The sequence below is a fragment of the Oncorhynchus clarkii genome, chromosome 17 (genome assembly GCF_045791955.1).
Source record: "Oncorhynchus clarkii lewisi isolate Uvic-CL-2024 chromosome 17, UVic_Ocla_1.0, whole genome shotgun sequence".
NCBI classification, from domain to species: domain Eukaryota; kingdom Metazoa; phylum Chordata; class Actinopteri; order Salmoniformes; family Salmonidae; genus Oncorhynchus; species Oncorhynchus clarkii.
Genome location: NC_092163.1, coordinates 22,547,949 through 22,575,891, shown reverse-complemented (window position 1 = coordinate 22,575,891; position 27,943 = coordinate 22,547,949). Strand labels below are relative to the sequence as shown.

Here is a 27,943-nt window from a genome sequence, read left to right as displayed (position 1 = left end):
GTAAAATCTTGTTTGCAGTTACGTACTGTCTATGATAGGACAAGACTGAGCGTGCCCCTCCTCTCTTACCCTTTTGTTCGTTTGGTAACCGCCCCGTCCAATTTTATCAACATTTGGACCACCATGTCGGAGAATATGTGGCAACTGTAGACGCTGCAAAGGTTGAGAGGCAACCCAAGCAAAAGGCAAGACCGTTATGTTATGGATACGATAGCGAGCCATCGGGTGAATGAGTTCTCCGGGAGGAAGAGGCAGCAGAAAGAAGCGAGGCCCTGCAGGGTCCCCGCCCGACGGAGGGGCCACCTGCGACCAGGTGTCACTACATAAACGAAATTTGTATTACTTCTCATACCCACTGCTGGCGTTGTTTGCAGTGCTCCGTGTCCTCGTATTGCATTTTGGCGAACTCTTCGCCTGGCTGTGCGAGCGGATGTCTCGTGCTATGGCTGCGAGACCCAAACAACGGGCAGCAGACGAGCATGCGAACAAGGTGTGCGAGCAGGACATCGGCGAGCAGATCCGAAACCACCACAAACAAGCATTCGAATACATCTCAGTGGCTCTGAGAATTGACGAGGATGACAAAGGTATGTTTTCAGTGTAGTGTGACTGCTATTTGCAGCAGCACCACTGACTGTTGTGTAGCTGGGTTTAACAGCAGTTGTCAAGTTAACAACTGTTATAAACCCATGTGTGGATAATGCAAACAAAGATACTACTGTCAATACAAATTGAAACAAAACCGGTTACATTTAACTAGGCCTATTGATTCAAACTCAGGCTCTGTACCCAAACAGCAACGCAATGGAGCATGTAAAAATATTGCTGTATTCTAAATGCTAACGAGGAAGTAAAGAAAGAGAGAGGTCAGTTGACTTACTGGTTCAAGTTGTGATTTTCTGCATGATAAAAGGTGTGGTGCAGAAGTGTTGATCCTATGATATCTTGTGTATTTATGGGCCTTTCCGTAGAAACCGCCACATAGTTTTTATGTCATCATGCAGACAGAGAGAACAGTTGTTCTGTCAATGACATTGTCTGCAATCACATAGCGATATTAGCTTATTGGACTACAGATACATATCTGTCCATTATACCACCACACTATTACTACAATAGCTTACTGTTGAGGCGGTTGACGTATGCAGACTGTTCAATATGGCTTGGAGAATATGCCTGCCTACTCAACCTAGGTCTCAGACTGGCATGCCATGTGGCAGGCCCAGGGGCGAAAGGGGGCAATATATTAGCGGCTGAATATATGGGTGTTTTCTGTTAAGAGAATGTGTTTCTTGTTAAAAGGCTGAATAGCACTAAAGGGAATAAGCAAACGCGCTATGTGTAATCCTGGGATTAAGTGTATTTGTTGGTATAATTCTATAATGGTCTATAGTTATCTGTACTTAATCCTATAATGGCCATTAGTAATATTATAGTCCGATAATGGCATGTAGCAATCTTATAATTGCCTATAATAATCTGTATTTATTATTTTTTGGTAAATAATGTATAGGCTCCGCCACCAATAAAATTGATCCAAGGAAGGGGAAACCCCGCATAGAGGAAATAACAGATTTTGAAACAATGGTGGAGTAAAGCCGAGGTGATATGGTTATTAGCATAAAGTGGGGGGACTATGAAACTTGTATAAGCATGAAACTGTATAAAAAGAGTGGACTGAGACTGAGTCCGGCAGTTGCTCCATGGACCAACTCGGCTTGTTACTTTGTAATAAAGTCTATTTGAATTCACAAGTTCCAGTATCTGAGCGATATTGTTGAACCAATATTTCCACGACAAGTGCGAGGGACACCCACCAGTAGACACAGCCCACTATTCGCTGCTTTATTTTTTGATCGTGGTGATCTAGTCTAACTCTGCATAATTTAAGGTGCCAATGAATGTTTTACCGTTTGTTAAAAAAAGGAAAATAACAAAGATGGGCTAGCCTGCATAAATTAAGGTGCCAATGAATGTGGATATGCTAAAACCAGCAAATAAATAGGCTTGGTCCTCCTTTGTGCCACCATCTTTTGGAAATCAGGATGGTTTATATTCCCAATATACTGTCACACACACACACACACACACACACACACACACACACACAGTAGGATATACAGTACAGCATGAGGTCTACTGCATATCTGCATGTGCCTTGCTCCAATCTGTGTGATCCCAGGGGATCAATAGACATGTGCTGGGATGATGTGAGCTGACATTAATTGTTATCGTCAGCAGGGTGGAAAATGCCATCCGATTCTCTCGCCTCTCCCGAGTTGGCCATGTCATCATGCATGGGCGAACTGAATGAATTGAGTTCCTCCTTGACTGTTTACAATGTTCCGATGTACTGTAACTGGGGTGCAATCCTTAGTCCAAACAGTTGGAAAAGGGAAGGTTTTGCAACTAAAGCAAAAGTTTCTATTGGACAAATTCAGGTAGGTCCCTCCCCGTTTCATTCTGCTTGCTTGCGTTTAAGAAACGCTTCCACTCAATACACAGGCGCCGGAGCACATAGGGGAACAGGCTACAGTCAGTGGGGCCTCTTGCTATGTTTTGAAAGTCCTAGGCTATACATTCATCAAGTTGGTGAATTTGGTTAGTTAGACCCGTGATTTCAATGCACACACCCAAAATGTATTGATTATGTTTCTCCCAGACTCCTAGGTCTGTTATAAGCTAACCTCGTCCCCAAGCTATTTTGCACAGCAGCGTCTTGAGTAGATAGGTAAGCCAAACGCTTACTTTGCTGAAGGCAGACATCTGATCATCTGTTTTAGCATAGTAGTTGGAGTAAAGCAGAGATGCTTGACACCAGACTAATCTTCCAGCTTCATCCACATCTTCACTGCCAATGTTCAATTTACCTACTGAACTGGCTGGAGGGATGTGCCAAGGGGCTTACTGTACTCTACCACTGTACTGTACCTGCTCAGGTTTAGCCTAGTGCACACAGTCACACCAGTCCCAAACCATTTCATACATTCAAGGGTTGACTGTATATTGTATATTTCTACCACTCAGTGTTTTTTCGAGTAGGCATATATTGTAGTGTAGGAAGCCTCTTGTGCTCTTTTTCAACCAGGCTCCTCCCATATCAGACATCCAGTTTCTCTGTGGAGCACCATTGTGATGGCATGGGGAGAGAAAATGGTTTTGGCCTCACGGAACAAAGGGCCTGATTCAACGAGGGCCTTGGACTCTTTTGTGAGGCTTTTGTACGCTTAGCTCTCCCTCTGGGAGTGTGGAGAATGCCATCACTTTGAACATGAGTCCCCCAGTATGCCGCACTGTTGGCCCACATCTTTTGAAACAAACAACTGTGTTATTGAAATCTGGGTTTGTTGGGTTGTCTCACTGAAAGATGGGGCATTCCCAGTCCCTCCTGTCTAGGTCTAAATGCCCTACTTTTAATTTTTTTTTTAATCATGGCTGGACATTCGCTTATATATGGAAATAGATCTGGATTTTTTTTCATATCTTATCATAAGACCTTTTCAATGAAGGCCAAGCCAATATCACATCTGTCTATTTATTTGCAATTAAAGGCTCTGGCCTATGTCATGCCCCTAAATAACATAAACCTGTAGAGATGAGTGGTGGTTTGAATAGAAAGTGAAGTCCATCTTATTTATTTATATGTTGAAATGGAGGGCCGGAGTGGCAGCTATCATTGTCTTGTAAATGGCTAGAGAGGATACAGTGACAGTTTTCATATTGATAAGATCCTAATAGAAGTAACGCATATGCCACAGCAGGGTCTTGTTCCTCAGGGCATGCAACGGAAAAACTGAACTGAAATCAGTGATTCTTATTCGACAATTCCTCCCTGTTTTTCAGTTTAGTGCCAAATGACCACAACTCGGCTGAACCCAATAGAATTTTAGGGCCTGTCTGCCTGCCTTTGGGACTAGGGAGCCCCGGTCTCAATAATACTCATAATCACTCATAAGGAGAGGATATGCTGTATATTCCCACCACTATGAAAATCAGTCTTATGACTTGACACTGCTCCACGCCAGAGGGGTTTAAGAGTCTGGGTCAGTCATGTGAAATGATACATTATAGTTCACGTCATTATGGTTTGATCCATGAGTCTCTGTACTTTTTGTTTGAGGTCATGATTAACTGTCTGTCATGCCATGCCAAATGTTTGTTTTTGCTATTCTTCCAATGCCTCTTGAGATGCTATACCTTTAGGCAACACAAAGCGTGTACAATATGTAGGCTAAAACATGTAGGCTTAATGCATGTAAAATATGTAGGCTAAAACATGTAGGCCTAATGCATGTAAAATATGTAGGCCTAATGCATGTAAAATATGTAGGCTAAAACATGTAGGCCTAAAGCATGTAAAATATGTATTGTAGACTAAAGGATGCTTACCCTACTGCAAAATTATTAAATATCTCATCCTTTTACATCAGCTCTTATTTGACTGTGAGCAATGATTTTGTATGTACTCTAACCTCAAAATGCTTTTTTTTCTGTGCCTGTCTGACTGTCCCGACCTTGTGGTTTGTGTGTTACTAGTGCACAAGGAACAGGCAGTCCAGTGGTACAAACGCGGAATCGCAGAGCTCGAGAGGGGCATCGCGATCGAGGTAGCTGAAAACGGTGAGTTGACTGTGCATACTTTGCTGTATTTAGTATTTCCAAGGGCCTATAGTCGTGGCCAACAGTTTTGAGAATGACACAAATATTAATTTTCACAAAGTTTGCAGCCTCAGTTTGTATGATGGCAATTTGCATATACTGCAGAATGTTATGAAGAGTGATCAGATGAATTGCAATTAATTGTAAAGTCCCTCTTTGCCATGCAAATGAACTTAATCCCCCCCCAAGAAATGTCCACTGCATTTCAGCCCTGCCACAAAAGGACCAGTTGACGCCATGTCAGTGATTCTCTCGTTAACACAGGTGTGAGTGTTGACAAGGACAAGGCTGGAGATCACTCTGTCATGCTGATTGAGTTTGAATAACAGGCTGGAAGCTTCAAAATGAGGGTGGTGCTTGGAATCATTGTTCTTCCTCTGTCAACCATGGTTACCTGCAAGGAAGCATGTGCCGTCATCATTGCTTTGCACAAAAAGGGCTTCACAGGCAAGGATATTGCTGCCAGTAAGATTGCACCTAAATCAACCATTTATCGGATCATCAAGAACTTCAAGGAGAGCGGTTCAATTGTTGGAAGAAGGCTTCAGGGCGCCCAAGAAAGTCCAGCAAGCGCCAGAACCGTCTCCTAACGTTGATTCAGATGCGGGATCGGGGTACCACCAGCACAGAGCTTGCTCAGAAATGGCAGCAGGCAGGTGTGAGTGCATCTGCATGCACAGTGAGGTGAAGACTTTTGGAGGATGGTCTGGTGTCAAGGAGGGTAGCAAAGAAGCCACTTCTCGCCAGGAAAAACATCAGGGACAGACTGATATTCTGCAAAAGGTACAGGGATTGGACTACTGAGGACTGGGGTAAAGCCATTTTCTCTGATGAATACCGTTTCCGATTATTTGGGGCATCTGGAAAAAAGCTTGACCGGAGAAGACAAAGTGAGCGCTATCATCAGTCCTGTGTCATGCCAACAGTAAAGCATCCTGAGACCATTCATGTGTGGGGTTGCTTCTCAGCCAAGAGAGTGGGCTCACTCACAATTTTGCCTAAGAACACAGCCATGAATAAATAATGGTACCACCACATCCTCCGAGAGCAACTTCTCCCAACCATCCAGGAACAGTTTGGTGACGAACAATGCCTTTTCCAGCATGATGGAGCACCTTGCCATAAGGCAAAAGTGATAACTAAGTGGCTCGGGGAACAAAACATCGATATTTTGGGTCCATGGCCAGGAAACTCCCCAGATCTTAATCCCATTGAGAACTTGTGGTCAATCCTCAAGAGGCGGGTGGACAAACAAAAACCCACAAATTCTGACAAACTCCAAGCATTGATTATGCAATAATGGGCTGCTCAGAAGTTAATTGACAGCATGCCAGGGCGGATTGCAGAGGTCTTTAAAAAAAAGTGCATCTGCAAATATTGACTCTTTGCATCAACTTCATGTAATTGTCAATAAAAGCCTTTGACACTTATAAAATGCTTGTAATTATACTTCAGTATTCCATAGTAACATCTGACCAAAATATCTAAAGACACTGAAGCAGGAAATTAATATTTGTGGAAATTAATATTTGTGTCATTCTCAAAACTTTTGGCCACGACTGTATAGTGCAGATTTCCTTACCATCTCTGGTCCCGGAGAGCTAGTGATATGCAGGGTTTTAATTTAGCCTATCGTTAACACACATGGTTCAGCTAACCGTGGTCCTGATTGAGGACTATGCTCAGCTGATTATTGTAATCACCTAGTGTGTAGCTGCTGGCCTGGAACAAAAACCTGCATACCCAGTAGCTCTAAGCAGAGTTGGAGAACTCTGCTATAGCAAAAAAAACATATACAGGAGTGTAAAACGGCTATTTTACTAATAGATTTGTTTTTATTCTCTCTTCTCTTCCAGGCGAGAAATATGAACGTGATAAACGTCTACAGGCCAAGATGATCACCAATCTGATCATGGCAAAGGATCGCCTGGAGCTTTTAGGTGAGAATCAAACATTTGGACACATTTTTTAAATATCTTGCCTTCCTTGTGCACCTTGATACCGCATGGCAGCTTCTGAACGGCTGCATTCATATTGAATGCGTGGCAGGACAATGTTTGATTGTGTGACATTTGTTGCTTTTCATGCTAGCTTAGATACAGTATAGCTTTATATGGAGTTAGCTTTATATGGACTGATTTCAGTGCCAACAGATTGTATTTGAATTCCATGATTTTGAATTTGTATAACGATATTGAATTTGAATGTAATATTTATAAATTTGTAATGCACAAATTAAATAATTTAATTCATAAATTGAACTTGTATTTTCAGGATTTGAAACTGAAATAAATGAATAGTGCATTCAGTTTTAAAATGTCAATTTAATTGAATATTCAAATTCAATATTGAAATCAAATCAAATTTTAATTGTCACTTGCTTTGTAAACAGGTGTGGACTAACATTGAAATGCTTACTTACAGGCCCTTCCCAACAATGCAGAATACAGAATACAAAAAAATGAAAATAGTACAATGGGGAATAAATACGCAATGATAGTTTGGCTATATCCACGGGATACCAGTTCCAAGTGGATGTGCAGGGGTACGAGGAAATTGAAGTAGATACTGCATGTACATATAGGTAGGGGTAAAGTGATTAGGCAACAGGATAGATAAGACTGTAGCGTGTGTGTGTGCGTGTGTGTGTGTACGTGTTATGTGTGTGTGTTGTCGTGTAAGTAGTGTGGTTAGAGTCCAGTGTGTGTGCATAGAGTGAAAAATAGTTAGTGCAAAAAGGATCAATGAAGATATTCTGGGTAGCTATTTGCTTAACTATTTAGCAGTCTTATGGCATTGGGGTGTAGAAGCTGTTCAGGAGCCTTTTGGTCCCAGATTTAGCGTTCTGGTACCACTTGTTGTGCGGTAGCAGAGAGAACAGTCTATGACTTGGGTGGCTGGAGTCTTTGACAATTTTTAGGGCCTTCATTTGACACCGCCTGGTATAGAGGTCCTGGGTGGCAGGGAGTTTGACCCCAGTGAAGTACTGGGCTGTACGTACTACCCTCTCTGCGCCTTGCCGTCGGATGCCGATGCAGCCAATCAAGATGCCCTCTATTTGAGGATCTGAGGGTCCATGACAAATCTTTTCAGCCTCCTGATGGGGAAGAGGTGTTGTCGTGCCCTTTTCACAACTGTGTTGGTGTGTTTGGACCATGATAGGTCCTTAGCGATGTGTACACTGAGAAACTTGCAGCTCACGACCCGCTCCGCTACAGCCTCGTCGATGTGAATGGTGGCGTGTTTGACCCTCTGTTTTCTGTAGTCCACGATAAACGTCTTTGTTTTGCCCACATTGAGGGAGAGGTTGTTGTCCTAGCACCACACTGCCAGGTCTCTGACCTCCTCCCTAAAAGCTGTCTCGTTGTTGGTGATCAGGCCCACCACCGTTGTCACATCACACTTCTACATTAATAAGGATGCTACCATGATTACAGATAATCCTGAATGAATCATGAATATTGATGAGTGAGAAAGTTAGAGGCACAAATATCATACCCCTAAGGCATGATAACCTCTCACCATTACAATAACATGTGAGGTTAGCATTATTGGGGGCGGTACGATATTTATGCCTCTAACTTTCTCGCTCATCATTATTCACGGGAGCATCCACATTAATATAGATATGTTTAGAAACATATTCTATTATTATTTACAATTCAATTGACTCCAAAATGACATCCAGAAGAAAATATCTTACAGCCCAAAAGCTAGAGCAAAATTCATAGGAAGAAAATAAACATTTATTTGACCTTTTATTTAACTAGGCAAGTCAGTTAAGAACAAATTCTTATTTACAATGACAGTTACAATTACTCCGTCCAAACCCTGGACAACGCTGGGCCAATTGTGCGCCGCTCTATGGGACTCCCAATCACTGCCTGATGTGATGCAGCCTGGATTCGAACCAGGGAAAACAGTGACGACTCTTGCAGTGAGATGCAGTGCCTTAGACCACTGCGCCACTCAGGAGCCTAACATGCCACATTGGCTTTAGAAACCACCAGAAGCTTCTATTTACCACAGAGAGTGTTTGATTCTGTCTGTTCTCCTGTACCATTCCTGGCTGGCAAAGTACCATGATGCTGTCCCTGGTTTTGAATCAGAATTTAGAGGGCTAAATATTATTTTTGAATCTGAATGCATCTGAGACGTTGAATATATGAAACTTTGATCAACTTGAAATTATAGTTTAACTCTGTACACAAGACAATGAATGCAATATTTACCACATTGAAACTGAATGCATAAATATTGAATATTCAATTAAATTGAAATATAATTTTAAAGCCAAATGAAATTATTCATTCAATTTGTTGATTACAAATTCAAAATGATTTAAGTGAAATTAAATATCCAAATACAAAAAAAAAATTATGGAATTCAAATACAATTGCTGTTGGCATTGAAATCGCTCCATAGCTTTGTATCTCTTGGAGAAAAAACATGTAAAGCCTGTATACACTGAGTGTACAAAACATTTCCATGACATAGACTGACCAGGGGAATCCAGTGAATGCTATGATCCCCTATTGATGTCATCTCTTAAATCTACTTCAGTCAATTTAGATGAAGGGAGAAGACAGGTTAAAGAAGGATTCTTTTCAGAGAAACATGGATTGTCTATGTGTGCCCTTCAGAGGGTGAAAGGGCAAGACAAAATATTTAAGTGTCTTTGAACACGGTATGGTAATAGGGGCCAGGCGCACTGGTGTAAGTGTGTCAAGAACTGCCACGCTGCAGTGTTTTCCACGCTCAACAGTTTCCCGTGTGCATTGAGAATGGTCCACCAGGGCCTCCCGAGTGGCGCAGTGGTCTAAGGCTGTGCCTCGGGCTCTGTCGCAGCCGGCCACAACCAGGAGACCCATGGGGCGGCGAAACAATTGGCTCAGCGTCGTCCGGGTTAGGGGAGGGTTTGGCCGGCAGGGATGTGCTTGTCCCATCGCGCACTAGCGACTCCTGTGGCGGGCCAGATGCAGTGCACGCTGACACAGTTGCCAGGTGTACAGTGTTTCCTCCGATACATTGGTGCGGCTGGCTTCCGGGTTCAGTGGGCATTGTGTCAAGAATTAGTGCGGCTTGGTTGGGTTGTGTTTCGGAGGATGCACGGCTCTCGACCTTCGCCTCTCCCGAGTCCGTACGGGAGTTGTGGTAATGAGACAAGACTGTAACTACCAATTGGATGCCACAAAATTGGGGAGAAAAAGGGGGCGAAAAGAATTGTCCACCAACCAGGGGACATCCAACCAACTTGACACAGCTGTGGGAAGCATTGGAGTCAACATGGGCCAGAATCCCTGCGGTATGCTTTTTACACCTTGTAGTCCATGCCCTGACGAGTTCAGGCTGTTCTGAGGGCAAAAGGGGATGCAACTCAATATTAAGAAGGTGTTCCTAATGTTTTGTACACAGTGTAAATTCACATACATACATACTTTTTGTATTGACATCACATGACTTCCAAACTCCAATGTACTTTATGCACCAAAAGGGATTAGGCCCTAAATACTCCAGTGCCTTTTTATTAAACCTGTAATGGACACCCCAAAACATGTTTTAATTCTTTAAGTTATAGAATTTGTAAACTATGGTAAAAATCCACTCAGCGGTCCCCCAAAGCTGTTTCAGAAGCTTCTCGTCATTCCACAGCTGGCTACAACATTATCCTGAATCATGTTCATTCGGCACAAAACCTAACATAACAAACCTAGACTTGTCCAATAAGAAATGCTAATTTTCCTTTTGCGTTGCAGAACATTTAAAACATTTTCCTAATGAACACGACCATACTCTTGTTGTTTGATTCGTCCTGGTTGGAAATGGCTGTTATGTTTGGCTTTGCTGCCTCGACACTGAAATGTTGACAATCCTCTCAGCCCTACCCCATATGCCTCATTCTTGGATGTGGCATGACAACTTAACTTAGGCACCATCCCAAAACATTGCTGTTCGTCCCCCATTCAAAGAATCTTGGCGTATTTTATTTGTTTATTTCAAATATAATTTCCTTTTCTTCTCCCTTTCCCTCCCTTCTCCGATTCTCCTATTCCCTTTCCCAATTTCATTTGGTTTTTGTTATTGTCATTCCTGTTGTGTAGAAAAGCTGCGTTCAGGGCCAGCTCAGAGAGACATCTATGCAGAGAGCTCAAACCAGTCATACCATAACGGTTATCTACACTCAGGTGGGTGCTACCGGGAATCTGCTTTCAGGTGTCATGACTGGTTTTTTATGAGTGTTTTCAAGGGTGTCATTGTTCCTGATTATTCAGGATTTCCAGTTTTTCTGCCTTTATTCTCTTCATGAACTCAGCAAAAAAAGAGATGGCCCTTTTTCAAGACCCTGTCTTTCAAAGATAATCCATAAAAATCTAAATATCTTCATTGTAAAGGGTTTAAACACTTTCCCATGCTTTTTCATTGAACCATAAACAACTAATGAACACGCACCTGTGGAATGGTCATTAAGACACTAATAGCTTACAGACGGTAGGCAATTAAGGACACAGTTATGAAAACTTAGGACACTAAAGAGGCCTTTCTACAGACTTTGGAAAAGCACCAAAAGAAAGATGCCCAGGGTCCCAGCTCTTCTGCGTGAACGTGCCTTAGGCATGCTGCAAGGAGGCATGAGGACTGCAGATGTGGCCTGGGCAATAAATTGCAATGTCCATACTGTGAGACGCCTAAGACAGCGCTACAGGGAGACAGGACGGACAGCTGATCGTCCTCGCAGTGGCAGACCATGTGTATCAACACCTGCACAGGATCGGTACATCCGAACATCACACCTGCGGGACAGGTACAAGATGGCAAAAACAACTGCCTGAGTTACACCAGGAACACACAATCCATCCATCAGTGCTCAGACTGTCCGCAATAGGCTGAGAGAGGCAGGTCCTCACCAGACATCACCGGCAATAACGTTGCCTATGGGCACAAACCCGCTGGACCAGACAGGACTGGCAAAAAGTGCTCTTCACTGACGAGTCTCACCAGGGGTGATGGTCGGATTTGCGTTTATCGTCGAAGGAATGAGCATCACACCCAGGCCTGTACTCTGGAGCGGGATCGATTTGGTCCTTCATGGTCTGGGGCGGTGTGTCACAGCATCATCGGACTGAGCTTGTTGTCATTGCAGGCAATCTCAACGCTGTGCGTTACAGGGAAGACATCCTCCTCCCTCATGTGGTACCCTTCCTGCAGGCTCATCCTGTCATGACCCTCCAGCATGACAATGCCACCAGCCGTACTGCTCGTTCTGTGCGTGATTTCCTGCAAGACAGGAATGTCAGTGTTCTGCCATGGCAAACGAAGAGCCCGGATCTTAATCCCATTGAGAACGTCTGGGACCTGTTGGATCGGAGGGTGAGGGCTAGGGCCATTCCCCCCCAGAAATGTCTGGGAACTTGCAGGTGCCTTGGTGGAAGAGTTGGGTAACATCTCACAGCACAAACTGGCAAATCTGGTTCAGTCCATGAGGAGGAGATGCACTGCAGTTCTTAATGCAGATGGTAGCCACACCAGATACTGACTGTTACTTTTGATTTTGATCCCCCCTTTGTTCAGGGACACATTATTCCATTTCTGTTAGTCACATGTCTGTGCAACTTGTTCAATTTATGTCTCAGTTGTTGAATCTTATGTTAATACAAATATTTACACATGTTAAGATTGCTGAAAATAAACGCAGTTGACCGTGAGAGGACATTTCTTTTTATGCTGAGTTTACATCATTGAAATTGATCTACCTCCAAACCAATATCCTACTTTTCCTGACTTTTCCTGTTTTTTCTTATTTCTTCTTATTTCGTCTTTCACGCAGTCTTAGACTAAATCAGGCCTCCATTGATGGGACATTAGCTCACGCATAGCTTAATTAAATGTCCTAACCTACCATACTGATAAATAAATCGCTAATATATCTTGATGGTTCTAACAGTCTCCTTGCTCTTGGCAGTAAGTGGAGCCGTACCCAAAAAGAGGGACTCCCTGACTACTCACTCCAGTCACTCCCTCCCACGACCAAAGCATACGCCAAAAAAAACCTTGCCGACAGGCCACGGGGGCCTCCAGCGCTCCCCCAGCTTCATTGGGCCCTCCAGCAGTCACACACAGCACAGACTGGTCCCCCAGTCCAACAGAAACAAGGTGATACCCAGATCGTCTTTCCTCAACTAACTCCACATCGAGTAGGAATGCTGATCTAGGATCAGTTCCTCCCTCTCCATGTAATCTTATTCATTATGATCTAAATTGAATAACTGATTCTAGACTAGCACTATAGCCATGGACTATAAAGAAGAACATGATACTAAAAGAACATCTCCAGTTTATATCCATTTTTATTGAAAGGAAGACAAAATTGACAAACCTAAGAAAAGAGGAGAATTTCCAATCATCATCACAAGAGATTAGCTTGTTGAAAATCGTAACCAAATCTGAAGTTATGGTTATTTTTGTTATAGAGTAAAACGGGCAACCGGCAAAACTGTAAACCCACCACCACTCCCACGTCCATGTCCCCACTGAAGAAGAGGGATATGAAGAACTTGAAGAATGTGGACAGCAAGCTTGCCAACCTCATCCTCAGCGAGATCATAGACAGGTGAGAGACAATGATTTGGAGTGTCTTGTGTATTATTGACTGGACATAAAGCATGTGCTTTGCAAGGTGCCTCAGTTTGGAACGCAATAGACGTTGACTGCTTGATGTGGGTGATGTTCAGTAGGGCGCAAAGATGTAACACTTTTTTAGAATGTTTTGATCCAGCCTGCCTGTTTCAGTTTGTCTTTGCTGTTGAATTAACACAACCCAAGCAGAGTTGAGTATGTCTATATTTCTGTATGGGAATCAGCATTCAGACCAGTCTCGTGTGTGTGTGTGTGTGTTCCAGTGGCTCATCTGTGAGGTTTGAGGACGTTGCTGGCCAGGAGCTGGCTAAGCAGGCCCTACAGGAAATAGTCATCCTGCCTGCACTAAGACCAGAGGTGAGATTAGAGAGGAACAGCAACTCACTGGACCATGGAGTGTACAGTCATGGCCAAAAGTTTTGAGAATGACACATATTCATTTCCACAAGGTTTGCTGCTTCAGTGTGTTTAGATATTTTTGTCAGATGTTACTATGGAATACTGAAGTATAATTACAAGCATTTCATAAGTGTCAAAGGCCTTTATTGACAATTACATGAAGTTCATGCAAAGAGTCAATATTAGCATTGTTGACCCTTCTTTTTCAAGACCTCTGCAATCTGCCCTGGCATGCTGTCAATTAACCTCTGGGCCACATCCTGACTGATGGCAGCCCATTCTTGCATAATCATTGCTTTGAGTTTGTCAGAATTTGTGGGTTTTTGTTTGTCCACCCGAATTGACCACAATTTCTCAATGGGATTAAGGTCTGGGGAGTTTTCTGGCCATGGACCCAAAATATCAATGTTTTGTTCCCCAAGCCACTTAGTTATCACCTATGCCTTATGGCAAGGTGCTCCATCATGCTGGAAAAGGCATTGTTTGTCACCAAACTGTTCCTGGATGGTTGGGAGAAGTTGCTCTCAGATGATGTATTGGTACCATCTTTATTCATGGCTGTGTTCTTAGGTTCTTTTGGCTGAGAAGCAACCCCACACATGAATGGTCTCAGGATGCTTTACTGTTGGCATGACACAGGACTGATGATAGTGCTCAAATTGTCTTCTCCGGACAAGCTTTTTTCCAGATGCCCCAAACAATCGGAAAGGGGATTCATCAGAGAAAGTGACTTTACCCCAGTCCTCATCAGTCCAATCCCTGTACATTTAGCAGAATATCAGTTTGTCCCTGATGTTTTTCCTGGAGAGAAGTGGCTTCTTTGCTGCCCTTCTTGACACCAGGCCATCCTCCAAAAGTCTTCGCCTCACTGTGCGTGCAGATGCACTCACACCTGCCTGCTGTCATTCCTGAGCAAGCTCTGTACTGGTGGTGCCGCGATCCTACAGCTGAATCAATTTTAGGAGACGGTCGCTTGCTGGACTTTCTTGGGCACCCTGAAGCCTTCTTCACAACAATTGCACCGCTCTTCTTGAAGTTCTTGATGATCCGATAAATGATTGATTTAGGTGCAACCTTACTGGCAGCAATATCCTTGCCTGTGACGCAATGATGATGACACATGTTTCCTTGCAGGTAACCATGGTTGACAGAGGAAGAACAATGATTCCAAGCACCACCCTCCTTTTTGAAGCTTCCAGTCTGTTATTCGAACTCAATCAGCATGACAGAGTGATCTCCAGCCTTGTCCTCGTCAACACGAAGCGTCTCAGAGTATGAGTGCTGATCTAGGATCGGTTTCGCCTTTTCAATCATAATGAATAAGGGGGAGGGGGCGTGGATACGAGTAAATGTGTTCAAGCTTTATAGGAGAGCCTATTTTGCTGTTCAACTGGGATTTTCTTTATTTTGGCGCACCGGTGCACCTAAAAAAATAATCAGGCAGCTAATAATTGTTGTAATGGTTAGGCTTCGCTGTACCACTGTTTCCATGTGCCATTGAGAAAAAAGCTTTTGGTTGCACCATTACTACAAACGTTGTGATCATATTACTGGTGCTACGTTTTTTCATCTATTGCACATTGGCGCTGCAGCTGGATGCACCTCCTTTGGCGAGGCCGTATTTTACATTCATAGACCATGTCGCGAGCCATTCTTAAACGATTCGCGGGCGATTAACACCATGTTCAGTCATGTTACGACAACAGTGGTATGCCTGATCACCAACAACGATGAGGTGAGAGCCCTGGCAGAGTGGTGCCAGGAAATATTGATGGGGTCGCAGTGGAAAGAGTCAGTATGCAGCATCACTGACAACCTGAAATGGTCCCTTCACACAGACGGCGTGGTGAAGAATGCGCAACAGCGCTAATTCTTCTTGGCCCCTAGGGTCCTCACAAACTTCTAGAGATGGACCATTGAGAGCATCTTGTCGGGCTGTATCACTGCCTGGTACGGCAATTGCACTATCCACTGGGCTCTCCAGAGGGTGGTGCGATGAGCCCAATGCATCACCGGGGCCCTGCTGCCTGGCCTCCAGGACATCTACAGCACCTGGTGTCACAGAAAGGCCAAAAAGATCAAGGACCTCAGCCACCCGAGCCACAGCCTGTTTACCTCACTACCATCTAGAAAGCCGGAGACCGTACAGGTGTATCAAAGCTGGGGCAGAGAGACTGAAAAACAGCTTCTATCTCCAGGCCATCAGACTGTTAAACAGTCACCACTAGCTGGCTTCTGCCCAGTACCCTGCTCTGAACCTTAGCCACTGTTCTAGCCGGCTAGTACTCGGCTAGTTCTACCACCTAGTACTCTGCTCTGCTCCTTAGTGACTGCTGTCCTACTGTATGTACATAGTCATTGAACACTGGTCATTTTAGTAATGTTTACGTACTGTTTTACCCACTTTACACTGTATGTATTTCTCTGTAAACAAATTAACAACAGACTTTCAGCATGCTTATAGAGAAGGGCACTCAACATGTACTGCACTGACACAAATGACGATTGGTTGAAAGAAATTGAGAATAAGAAGATTGTGGGAGCTGTACTGTTAGATTTCAGTGCAGCCTTTGATATTATTGGTCATAACCTGTTGAAAAAACGTATGTGTTATGGCTTTTCAACCTCTGCCATATCGTAGATTCAGAGCTATATACAGCTCTGGAAAAAATTAAGAGACCACTGCAAAATTGACTATTTATGTGTTTGGGTAAATTAAATGTTTTGTTTTATTCTATAAACTACTGACAACATTTCTCCCAAATTCCAAATAAAAATATTGTAATTTAGAGCATTTATTTGCAGAAAATTACAACTGGTCAAAATAACAAAAAAGATGCAGTGTTGACAGACCTTGAATAATGCAAAGAAAATAAGTTAATATTCATTTTTAAACAACACAATACTATAGTTTTAAGTCCACCAATATTTGGTGGAATAACCCTGATTTCCAATCACAGCTTTCATGCGTCTTGGCATTAAACACAGCATGTGTGCGGCACCTTCTGCTCTTCATTGTAATCAGAGGGCTGATATAAATACCATACATGCCAGTCTCTCTTGGCTAAGAGTTGAGGAGAGACTGACTGCATCACTTCTTCTTTTTATAAGAAACATTTAATGTGTTGAAAATCCCAAATATTTTCCATAGTCAATGTACACACAGCTCTGACACACACATTTATGCCACCAGGGGTCTTTTCCCCAAATCCAGAACAAATTCAAGAACGTGTACAGTATTATATAGAGCCCTTTATTGCATGGAACTTCCATCATTTATTGGTCAAATAAACAGCAAATCTGGTTTCAAAATGTATGTAGTTCTCTCCTTGAGCTGTTTTGTCTATTGATGTTCTGTATTATGTCATTCTGTATTATGTTTCATGTTTGTGTGGACCCCAGGAAGAGTAGCTTCTGCTTTTGCAACAGCTATTGGGGATCCTAATAAAATACCAAATATAGTAAATGTTAAATCAGTAATTTATTGATTCCGATAGGCTATGTATTGCTCTGTAATTTTGAACTTCAGAATTATGAAACAAGTGCTGAGTAGATGTTGCTTTTTCAAGTTGTTTACAGGCTTGAGGGCTCCAGCACGAGGCCTTCTGCTCTTCGGTCCTCCTGGCAACGGAAAGACGATGCTGGTGAGTGTGGTGCAGTAACATTTGGTATTGGCAAGAGACCCAATGAGAAATGATTAGTAGAGTGGGTCTTGGTTGGGCTCACAAAGACCACGAGTGACCATGAAATAGCTTAACCATTGTCATAGAAAACGCACAAAATGATACATTTGCAAAATCTTTATAATACAAGACTAATATAATACTTAGAATATAGACAGTGGATCGAGTCCTTTCACTGGGTTAGCTGGTTTTGAAATCCTCTAACTGCAAGATGCTTTGTCCAAGAGTAGAATTGGCCTAAATGTGTAAGTACCTATTTATTTATTTTACATGGTGGTACTTTGACAGTGACTATTGAGTACTATGACTGATAGGCAAAATCCCAGGGAATTGATATTGTGTTTTTCTTTCATACAAAATTGCCTTATCCATCATGAATGTAGTTTTAGCATCTCCCAAAATGTGTCTGACCTGCATTAAAACAAAAGGTGATTCTATACAGCAGGAATATGGATACGCTGTTATCAAATTTAAAACAAAGTGAACCGACGAAAACAAATGAATTTAAGGATTATAGAGCATATATTTCCAAATATTTAAAAATAAGTATAATGTTCTGCATTTTACATTTTAGCTCGTTTTTTTAAACTGATAGGCTAAAGCAGTGGCCATGGAGTCCAACGCCACATTCTTCAACATAAGTGCAGCCAGCTTGACCTCGAAATATGTGAGTACATTATTAGCGTAAAGATCTCTTTACACTTTAATTTGTTACATTTTACATGTCTTTGCACGTTAGTTACTTCGCAGATGCTCTTATCCAATTCAACTTAGTCAGTGCATTCAACTGAGTTTTTTTAGTAGGAAAAAAAAACAACATATCAGTCATTTCAAGTAGACCCTTGTAGAAAAAGAGTAAACTCACTATTCAGAGTTCACTCGCTATTCTTTTGGTCTTTCCCTGTAGGTGGGGGAGGGAGAGAAGCTGGTGCGAGCTCTGTTTGCCGTCGCCAGAGAACTGCAACCCTCGATCATCTTCATAGGTAACGTTTGACTTAGTTAGATAGAAGAATACATAACTGCAATGAACTGCTCAAGAAAGCACGTAATGATAATGATGTTTCATTACCAGGAATCTAATAATAAGCACAGATATTGGCAAGACTTTGCTATTTAATAACTGATGGTAACGGAGAGTACGACTATGCATAGAATACTGGGGCGGCAGGGTAGCCTAGTGGTTAGAGCGTTGGAAGGTTGCAAGTTCAAACCCCCGAGCTGACAAGGTACAAATCTGTCGTTCTGCCCCTGAACAGGCAGTTAACCCACTGTTCCTAGGCTGTCATTGAAAATACGAATTTGTTCTTAACTGACTTGCCTAGTTAAATAAAGGTAAAAAAAATATATATATATATATATATATATATATATATATATATATATATAAAAACGAGGATAATGGAACCCTTCCGTTCAGATTGTGACTACTGTTACTTACCCCCACACAGATGAGATCGACAGTCTACTCTGTGAAAGGAGAGAGGGAGAGCATGATGCCAGCAGACGACTGAAGACAGAGTTCTTGATTGAATTTGATGGGGTAAGGAGGTGTCCCGTGTGTGTGTTTCTGCGCATGCACGCGTCCATGTTCCAGTGTTCATTTTTGTCACTTGTTTTTAGCTTTGTTTATGAGCGTGTGTGCAATGTTTGTCCCTGGAGGATTTCTGTCTGTTATGGCCACATCCTGCATCCGGTCATGTCTGTTTAAGCATTTCGCTGCACTCGCTATAACATCTGCTAAACTGTGTATGCGCCCAATGAACTTAGATTTTTTTTTGTCTTGTCCATATCCTGCATAAATATGGCCTCTTCCACATTAAATCTGTCCAAGAGATGCCGTGTCTTCGGAAAGTATTCAGACCCCTTGACTTTTTCCACATTTTGTTACGTTTCAGCCTTAAACCATTTTAGAATAAATAAAACACATTCCTCAGCAATCTACACACAATACCTTATTTACAGAGGTATTCGAACCCTTTGCTATGAGACTCGAAATTGAGCTCAGGTGCATCCTGTTTTCCTTGATCATCCTTGAGATGTTTCTATAACTTGATAAAGGGAAAGGGGGAAACCTAGTCAGTTAGAGTCCACCTGTGGTAAATTCAATTGATTGGACATGATTTGGAAAGGCACACAACTGTCTATATAAGGTCCCACAGTTGTTAGTGCATGTCAGAGAAAAAAAGCAGGCCATGAGGTCAAAGGAATTGTTTGTTAATGCTCCGAGACAGGATTGTGTTGAGGCACAGCTCTGGGGAAGGGTACCAAAACATTTCTGCAGCATTGAAGGTCCCCACGAACACAGTGGCCTCCATCATTCTTAAATGGAAGAAGTTTGGAACCACCGGGCGGCCAGCTCTTCCTAGAGCTGGCCGCCCCGGCCAAACTGAGAATTTGGGGGAGAAGGGCCTTGGTCAGAGAGGTCACTAGAGAGGTCTAGAGTTCCTCTGGGGAGATGGGAGAACAATCAGAAGGACAGCCATCTCTGCAGCACTCCACCAATCAGGCCTTTATGGTAGTGTGGCCAGACAGAAGCCACTCCTCTGTAAAATGCACATGACAGCCCGCTTGGCGTTTGCCAAAAGGCACCTAAAGACTCTGAGACCATGAGGAACAAGATGCTTTAGTCTGATGAAACCAATATTGAACTCTTTGGCCTGAATGTCTGGAGGAAACATGGCACCATCCCTACGGTGAAGCATGGGGGTGGCAGCATCCGGCTGTGGGGATGTTTTTCAGCGGCAGGTACCGGGAGACTAGTCAGGATCGAGGCAAAGATGAATGGAGCAAAGTACAGAGAGATCCTTGATGAAATCCTGCTCCAGAGCACTCAGGACCTGGGGCGAAGGTTCACCTTCTAACAGGACAATGACCATAGGCACACAGCCTAGACAACGCAGGAGTGACTTTAGGACAAGTCTCTGAATGTCCTTGAGTGCCCCAGCCAGAGCCATGAACCCAATCGAACATCTCTGGATAGACCAGAAAATAGCTGTGCAGAGACGCTCCCCATCCATCCTGACAGAGCTTGAGAGGATCTGCAGAGAAGAATGGGAGAAACTCCCCAAGTACAGGTGTGCTAAGCTTGTAGCATCATACCCACGAAGACTTGATGCTGAAATCGCTGCCAAAGGTGCTTCAACAAAGTACTGAGTATATGGTCTGAATACTTGATAGTGATATTTCATTTTATTTCATTTTTTGTTGTTGTTGTCATTCTGGGGTATTGGGGATAAAACTATTTAATCCATTTTAGAATAAGGCTGTAACGTAACAAAATGTGGATAAAGTCAAGAGGTCTGAATACTTTCCATAGGCAACTGTGTAGCTGCCAATAATATTTATTTGGGTGTGTGTTTAGGTGCAATCTGGTGGGGATGAACGGGTGTTGGTGATGGGAGCCACCAACAGGCCTCAGGAGCTGGACGAGGCTGTTCTTAGGTACTGTAGGCCAGTGTGGCTGGGGATGTCCAGTTTGTTTTAATAAGCCAGGGTTGTATTCAGTAGGACACAGGCTATTGCAATGGAAGACATGCAAATTGTTTAGGTAGTACCTCCCTACCTGTTTCATAAGTTTTTGTATGCCTAATGAACACAACCCAGGTTTACTTTTGAGTGAGGCCTCTCTGCCACAAGGTAGCACTGTTAAAGGGCAACTTCGCCACATTTAACATTTGGTTTGTTATTATGAAGTATTTAGTGATGTCATACACACAGTTTTAGTGTACTTTTATGATTTCATGGCTATTGACTGTTTAGTGATGAGCAAAACTGGAAATTGCTTCTCTGATGTTTTCTAGCAGGATCCTTCAGATGACTAATAAAATAAATGATGAACAGTTATTTTCAGCTATCTATATAACATGTCTGTAGTTTCCTGGTCTTATTGGAACTCCCTGCTATATGTTGCTCTGGTTATCTTTGTCTAATACAGAAATGGGCAACTGGCGGCCAATACATTTTTATATAGTATATATTTTTAGGAACTCACTCTGGATCTCAACTTACTGTCATACTGTCATGTTGTTCTAACAGGCCTGTTGGTTGGACATTTGTTTAAGACGGTTGCTAAGATTAAACTTGACTGTTATTGTTGGAATCACTATTTACGATGTTGAAGTTGGGTTAGCTAGTATGCTAGCTAACCATCAGATACGGTAACTTATGGTTAGCATTCGTTAGCATCTAAATGTGAATAATTTTTGAGTGTAATGCAGTTGATTGGTGACAATGACATTAACCTATATTCAGGATGATATTCATGCGAGCCAAAAGGCTTATGACATAAGCTTCATCTAGGATTGCTAGCCAGCTAAGCTAACAGCAGACTGGGAAGAGCATTGCATCATGGGAGGTGAAATGCACCTTGGGAATTGTTTACCTTCATACCTTTTCATATTTTCTTACTTTTGAAAAAAATCTGCATTGTTGGTTTAGGGCTTGGCTTGTAAGTAAGCATTTCACGGTTAGGTTTACACCTGTTGATTTCGGTACATTTGACAAATAAAATGTGATTTGAGTATACTGTAGACGAGAGCAATGCAGAAGCTTAAAAAATGACCAACTAGGAATCGTGCAGTATGACTAACAAAATCTATAAAGCGACATTGTGTATCAAATTGTACAGTAGTTCATATACACTGAGTGTACAAAACATCCTTTGGTCTAAGTTACACACCCTTTTGCCCTCAGAACAGCCTGAATTCATCGGGGCATGGACTCTACAAGGTGTTGAAAGCGTTCCACAGGGATGCTGGCCCATGTTGACTCCAATGCGTCCCACAGTTGTGTCAAGTTGACTTAATGTCCTTTGGATGGTGGACCATTCTTAATACACACAGGAAACTGTTGAGTGTGAAAAACTCAGCAGTGTTGCAGTTCTTGACACAGTCAAACCACTTACTAACATACTCCATTCAAAGGCACTTACATATTTTGTCTTCCCCATTCATCCTCTGAATGGCACACATACACAATCCATGTCTCAATTGTCTCGAGGCTTAAAAATCCTCCTTTAATCTGTCTCCTCCCCTTCATCTACACTGATTTACGTGGATTTAACAAGTGACATCAATAAGGGATCAAAGCTTTCACCTGGGCAGTCTATGTCATGGAAAGAGCAGATGTTCCTAATGTTTTGTACACTCAGTGTATCCTAGCAGCATAATAACTGGTTATAAAGTGGTGGAATTGTCCTTCAAGGCTTACCCAATGGTATCACATTCTCAAACTGTTTCTATTCACAGGCGATTTGCAAAACGGGTGTACGTGGCTTTACCAACAGAAGACGTATGTTAAGAAACCTATTATTTCCATTTACAGTTGTAGCCATACAGTAAACAAATCATATTCCTCATGCAATTTCCCTGCAAAAATGTATACAATTGTGTGTTGTGTATAGACCCGGCTAAAACTGGTCAAGAACCTTTTAGGGAAGCACGGGAATCCTCTCACACAGAAAGAACTGTCCCAGCTTTCCAGGTAAACTGACTTGGAAACATACCTAATATGTTATGTACTTTTAGATATCCTTTACCATGGTTTGAATTAACTTTGTACAATAGGTAGTTGATAGAGCTAAAGATATAGCAATAGATCATGATATCCATCTATCTTTATAATATAGAATGTTTTGTTCTCTGTAATCCTTTCAAAATGATGGATAAATAAAGAGATACCAATAGATATATAAAGAAGAAGAGACATAATGGTATATTTTAAATGTTTGCTATCTCTTTATGCTTTCAGAATCACATACAGATAAAGAGATCGTGATAGGCATTGAGATATATATACAGTCACGTCTAAAATGATTGGAAACCTTGATGAAGATGAGCAAAACTATATTCTTGTATATAATTGCGCAGAGAAAGAGAGTTTGTTTAACAAGTAATCTAAAAACGATAGGTGTCAATTATTGGCACCTCTGTTTTCAGTACTCTGGCACCCTCCCCTTGCAAGGATAATTGTACTGAGCCTTTTTCTCAAATGTTTTACGAGATTGGAGAACACATACAGAATCTTTCCAGATCCTTGATATCCTTTGGTCTGCGCTTATGGACTGTCCCCTTCAATTCAAACCACAGGTTTTCAATGGGGTTCTCAGTTCGGAGACTGAGATGGCCATTGCAAAATGTATTTTTCTGGTCAATTAACCATTTCATTGTGGATTCTGATGTGTGCTTGAGGTTATTGCTTGGGGTTATAGTCTTGGTGGAATATCCACTTATAGTGAAGTTTCAGCCTCCTGGCATTGGCAACCAGATTTTAAAAAATGTCCTGGTAGTTGCTACAGTTCATGATGCCGTTGACCTTAACAAGGAACCCAGGACCAGTGGAAGTACAACAGGCCCATAACATCCCAAGATCCCCCACCATATTTTACCATAGGTATTATTGATGGGGGGGGTTGATAGTTACTTATCAGGATATTCTTTTTGACAATATCGCAACATGTTTGTGCTAGTTGGCTGTAACTGCACCAAAAGTCCAGTATTTTTCCTTCACAGCTTGTTCTCCATCTTCTTTTTAAATAGGGAGCCAATTTGTTTTCATCACTTATTTCTATGACTGATCAAAATGTGTTTTCTCATGCCACTCTCATGTCACTCTGCAGCAGACATGTTGTGAGCAATATGTTTGGACCTTGGAATCGCAATAAAGTCACAGTATTGAATCGCAATACATGTAGAATAGTGACAATCGCAATGCATATTGCCGGCACCATAGCAACTGTTTCCAATCCCAGTGCCAATGCCCTTTAGCAAACTCCAGGAGTTTATATTATTTGGTTGCTCTCAATAAAGGCTATTCTTTCTGGCAACCCTTCCAAAGAGCCTATTGGCATGGAGGTGGCGTCTAATTGTAGATTTAGAGACTTGGTGACCCTAAGATGTGACTAAGTTCTGTAATTTTCCAACTTTGGCCCTTGAATATTCTTTGCCTCCCGAACTATCTTCCTTACTGTGTGTGGGGACAAGATACACTTTTGTCCAATACCAGGCAAGTTTACTGCTGTTCCAGTGGTTTGAAACGTCTTAATTGATACCCTAAACGTTTTTTTTTTTTGCTATTCTTTTGTACCCATTGCCTGATTTTATGATGTTCAACTACCATTTGTCGCTTTTTTGTTTGAATTTTCCCATGGTGATGGATGACAAATTTTACATGCGTGTTACCTCCTTGTTATACCCCAGTGAAACAGGAACCCAGAATATAGTTCCTTCAAATGTGATTAATTTAAAAAAGTAGAATGTAAATGCAGATTAGAATTAATAGTTAGGGTTGCCAATCATTTTGATACCGGTCTTAAATAATATATGTGAATATTACTTGTTACACAAAATCTATTTATCTAAGCAATTGTATTAGTATAAAATAATATAAATAAATAACAACTGGAGCCTACAATATAGCTCAGTATGTGTATTAATTTTAGTTGTTTTTGCTCATCTTTATCAATGATGACAATAATTTTGGAACTGTCTGTATAGAGATCTAAGAGATGTAGATAAAGATATTGTGGTATAATGGAAATACTTGGTGTATGTGTAATCCTTGCAGAATGACAGAAGGCTACTCTGGCAGTGACCTGACCTCGCTGGCCAAAGATGCGTCCCTCGGTCCCATCCGAGGTAAGCAGCCCAATTCATTCAAACCTTTGAATCGATACAGCAATTGGTCTCTTTAAAAACGTGTCTAATTGTCTCCTAATGCAATCTCTTTCAATTCTCAGAGTTGCGTCCAGAACAAGTCAGGAACATGGCCGCAAACGAGGTACGTTTACACTATTCACTGTATACATCACACTAAGGCTGAATAAATAAAAAAAAACACTTCGACCAATCAACCACTTGTATCCAAACTGCCATCAATATTCCAAAATTCAAAACCCATTTGCGAGCATTGTCTCCTTCTGCGACCTGTTTTGTAGCATGATACGCTATGAAACACGGGCAGGCAGACGCACACTTGTAAAAACAAAACGGCATCTCTCTACTCCAGCACAAAGAGTCCCACTTGTTGTTGATTCTTCACAAAAAAATACAGTTTTATATCTTTATTTTTGAAGCCTGAAATGTGGCAAAAGGTCGCAAAGTTCAAGGGGGCCGAATACTTTCGCAAGGCACTGTAAATGGCTAAATAATTGATCAATGCACCAGGGGTACTTACGATTGTGATTCCTGAAATGCAGAGCCTGTTGGACTAGTTTTCGAATCTGAAATTATACTTTTGTTCCATTGTTTGCTAGCTGGTTCGCTAGCTGTGCTTGCCACCATTGAAAACACTGCTAACAGTAGTTAGTTAGCTAGCTAGCTAGCTAGCCAGTTAATTATAACTTGTTTTCTATAAATGTATGTTAGCTTGCTAAGTTAGCTATATTTTGAATATAACTCATCTGCTGTCAACATCAGGATACAATTTGAACTGGAGACAGCGTCTAAGATGGCCGACCGTTGTTTTAAACGTAACTGCTAACGGTTCGCATATGCCGTTTCGTGGTTGCTGTTATCTGTTTTACAGAGCCGATAACACCTGCGCATTAGCACTCAGTGCGCACTCAATGGTGAAAAAAGTACCCGGTTGTCATACTTGAGTAAAAGTAAAGATAACATAATAGAAAATGACTCAAGTGAAAGTCACCCAGTAAAATACTACTTTAATTACATTTTTAAACTTTTCGGATTTAAATAAACAGCACTTACGTATCAAACATAAATGTAATTTCTAAAATATACTGAAGTATCATAAGGAGAAGTGTAAATATTTTTTTTTAAACAGATAGCCAGGGGAACACTCAGATATCGTGTTAGGCTATAAAAACGGATAGCCAGGGGAACACTCAGACATCGTGCTAGGCTATAAAAACGGATTTTATCAAACAAAAGATCATTCATTGCAATTCCAATGCTCATTGTTACACAAACAGATGAAGATCGTCAAAGGTAAACAATTTATTTTAATGCAGTTTGTGATTATGTTACGCCTGTGCTGGTTTAAATAGTTGGTTTTTATGGGGCTCTATGCTCAGATAATCGCATCGTATTATTTCACAGTAAATCCTTTTTTAAATCTGACAATGCAGTTGGATTAGCAAGATTCTAGGCTTTCGATACATGTGAGACACTTGTATTTTCATGAATGTTTAATATGACTTTTATGTAGCGATCACCGTATGTTGTGGAATTTCAGCCCGCTACCGGGTTCCGTGCCCAGAGAGGTTAACTGACTTGCCTAGTTAAATAAAAAATATAAATAAAATTGATATACTTGTAGGGCACTATGGTGTTGAAGCTGAGCTGTACTCCATGAACTGCATTCTTATATACAATTCATTCACATTTTATGTTACAGCCTTATTCTAAAATGGATTCTATCGTTTTTTCCCCTCAATCTACGCACAATGCCTCATAATGACAAAGCAAAAAAACTTTTTTTTTAGACATTTGTAGCAAATGCAGGACCTCTTGGTTCCATTGCAACAGGCAAGCTCAATTATTTTTTAGCATTCACAACATGCAGCATTCACAAAGTTAAAATATATACATTTAATAAACCCTGCCAGTTTTTATAAATCGTCCCAACCTAGTATCTTCCATTTGTGTTGTCCATCTTACTGGGGTTTTTTTTATCCCCGCCCCCTCCCCCACAGGAGGCCTTTTGCCTCTTGCCAGGCCATCATTGTAAATAAGAGTTTGTTCTTAATTGACAGCCTGGTAAAATAAAGGTGATTTTTTTTTTTTTTTTTCTTAATGGTTGCAAAACTTTTTTCTACAGAAAACGAACGCTTCTCATTGGACAGGTGTTCCCTCACAGTTTGTCTGTTTTCCTCTGTTTGCTGTGAATGAATGAACCACCCTGCTGTTGTTGCCCTCTTCGTCACTGTATTGTTCTGTGCCTTTGTGCAGGTGAGGAATATCAGGTTCTCTGATTTTGTGGAGTCACTGAAGAAGATCAAAAAGAGTGTCGGACCACAGACGCTGGACCTGTATGTGCGCTGGAACAAGGACTATGGGGACACCACGGGTGCATGAGACAAGAGGGGACACACATGTAGCCTCTGTCCTAACCCTGAACCTTCATTGAGGCAGTGGATTGAAAAGTGTTTTAAACAGAGATTCTTTTTTTCATTATTGTTTTTAACTCTAAGGTCATAGGACTGTTCGAATAAACTATTTATTGTGTGTTATGATACGGCTGTTGTCTTCCAAACTATTATAGTCAGTGATTTTATAAATAAATACATATAAATGTCCTTCAATTTGAAATGATTCATAAAAACGGTACCTTGAGATAAGGCACATATACAATGCATTCGGAAAGTATTCAGACCCCTTGACTTTTTCCACCTTTTGTTGCGTTACAGCTTTTTAATTTTATTGTTCCCTCGTCAATCTAAACACAATACCCCATGATGATAAAGTAAAACATGTTTTTAGAAATGTTTGCTAATTTATAAAAAATAAAGTAAAAATATAACATTTACATAAGTATTCAGACCCTTTGTTGAAGCACCTTTGGCAGCGATTACAGCCTCGTGTCTTCTTTGGTATGACGCTACAAGCTTG

General features: G+C 41.6%; 1 protein-coding gene across 2 annotated transcripts; it reads left to right on the top strand.

Moving 5' to 3' along the window:
* The first annotated feature begins 67 nt into the window (after window positions 1-67).
* LOC139370541 (spastin-like) lies at window positions 68-27,860 on the top strand. Of its 2 annotated transcripts, XM_071110100.1 has the most exons (17): window positions 68-587; window positions 4,537-4,620; window positions 6,516-6,599; window positions 10,761-10,844; window positions 12,620-12,810; window positions 13,128-13,267; window positions 13,557-13,650; window positions 17,262-17,336; window positions 17,971-18,042; window positions 18,283-18,358; window positions 18,824-18,915; window positions 20,737-20,816; window positions 22,622-22,664; window positions 22,777-22,856; window positions 24,939-25,009; window positions 25,111-25,151; window positions 27,284-27,860. In XM_071110100.1, the coding sequence occupies exons 1-17, from the start codon at window positions 230-232 to the stop codon at window positions 27,407-27,409; spliced, it is 1,791 nt and encodes a 596-aa protein (XP_070966201.1). In that variant the 5' UTR covers window positions 68-229; the 3' UTR covers window positions 27,410-27,860. The 2 variants fall into 2 exon arrangements, with proteins under 2 accessions (XP_070966201.1, XP_070966203.1); XM_071110102.1 differs by lacking the exon at window positions 10,761-10,844 and having other exon boundaries at window positions 27,284-27,640.
* Window positions 27,861-27,943: the final 83 nt, after the last annotated feature.

Coding starts and splice junctions, on each gene's coding strand:
- LOC139370541 (XM_071110100.1), top strand. CDS start 230: ATGAGTTCTCCGGGAGGAAGAGGCAGCAGAAAGAAGCGAGGCCCTGCA. Junction 22,857..24,938: donor GAACTGTCCCAGCTTTCCAG/GTAAACTGACTT, acceptor TAATCCTTGCAG/AATGACAGAAGGCTACTCTG. Junction 25,152..27,283: donor GGAACATGGCCGCAAACGAG/GTACGTTTACAC, acceptor GCCTTTGTGCAG/GTGAGGAATATCAGGTTCTC.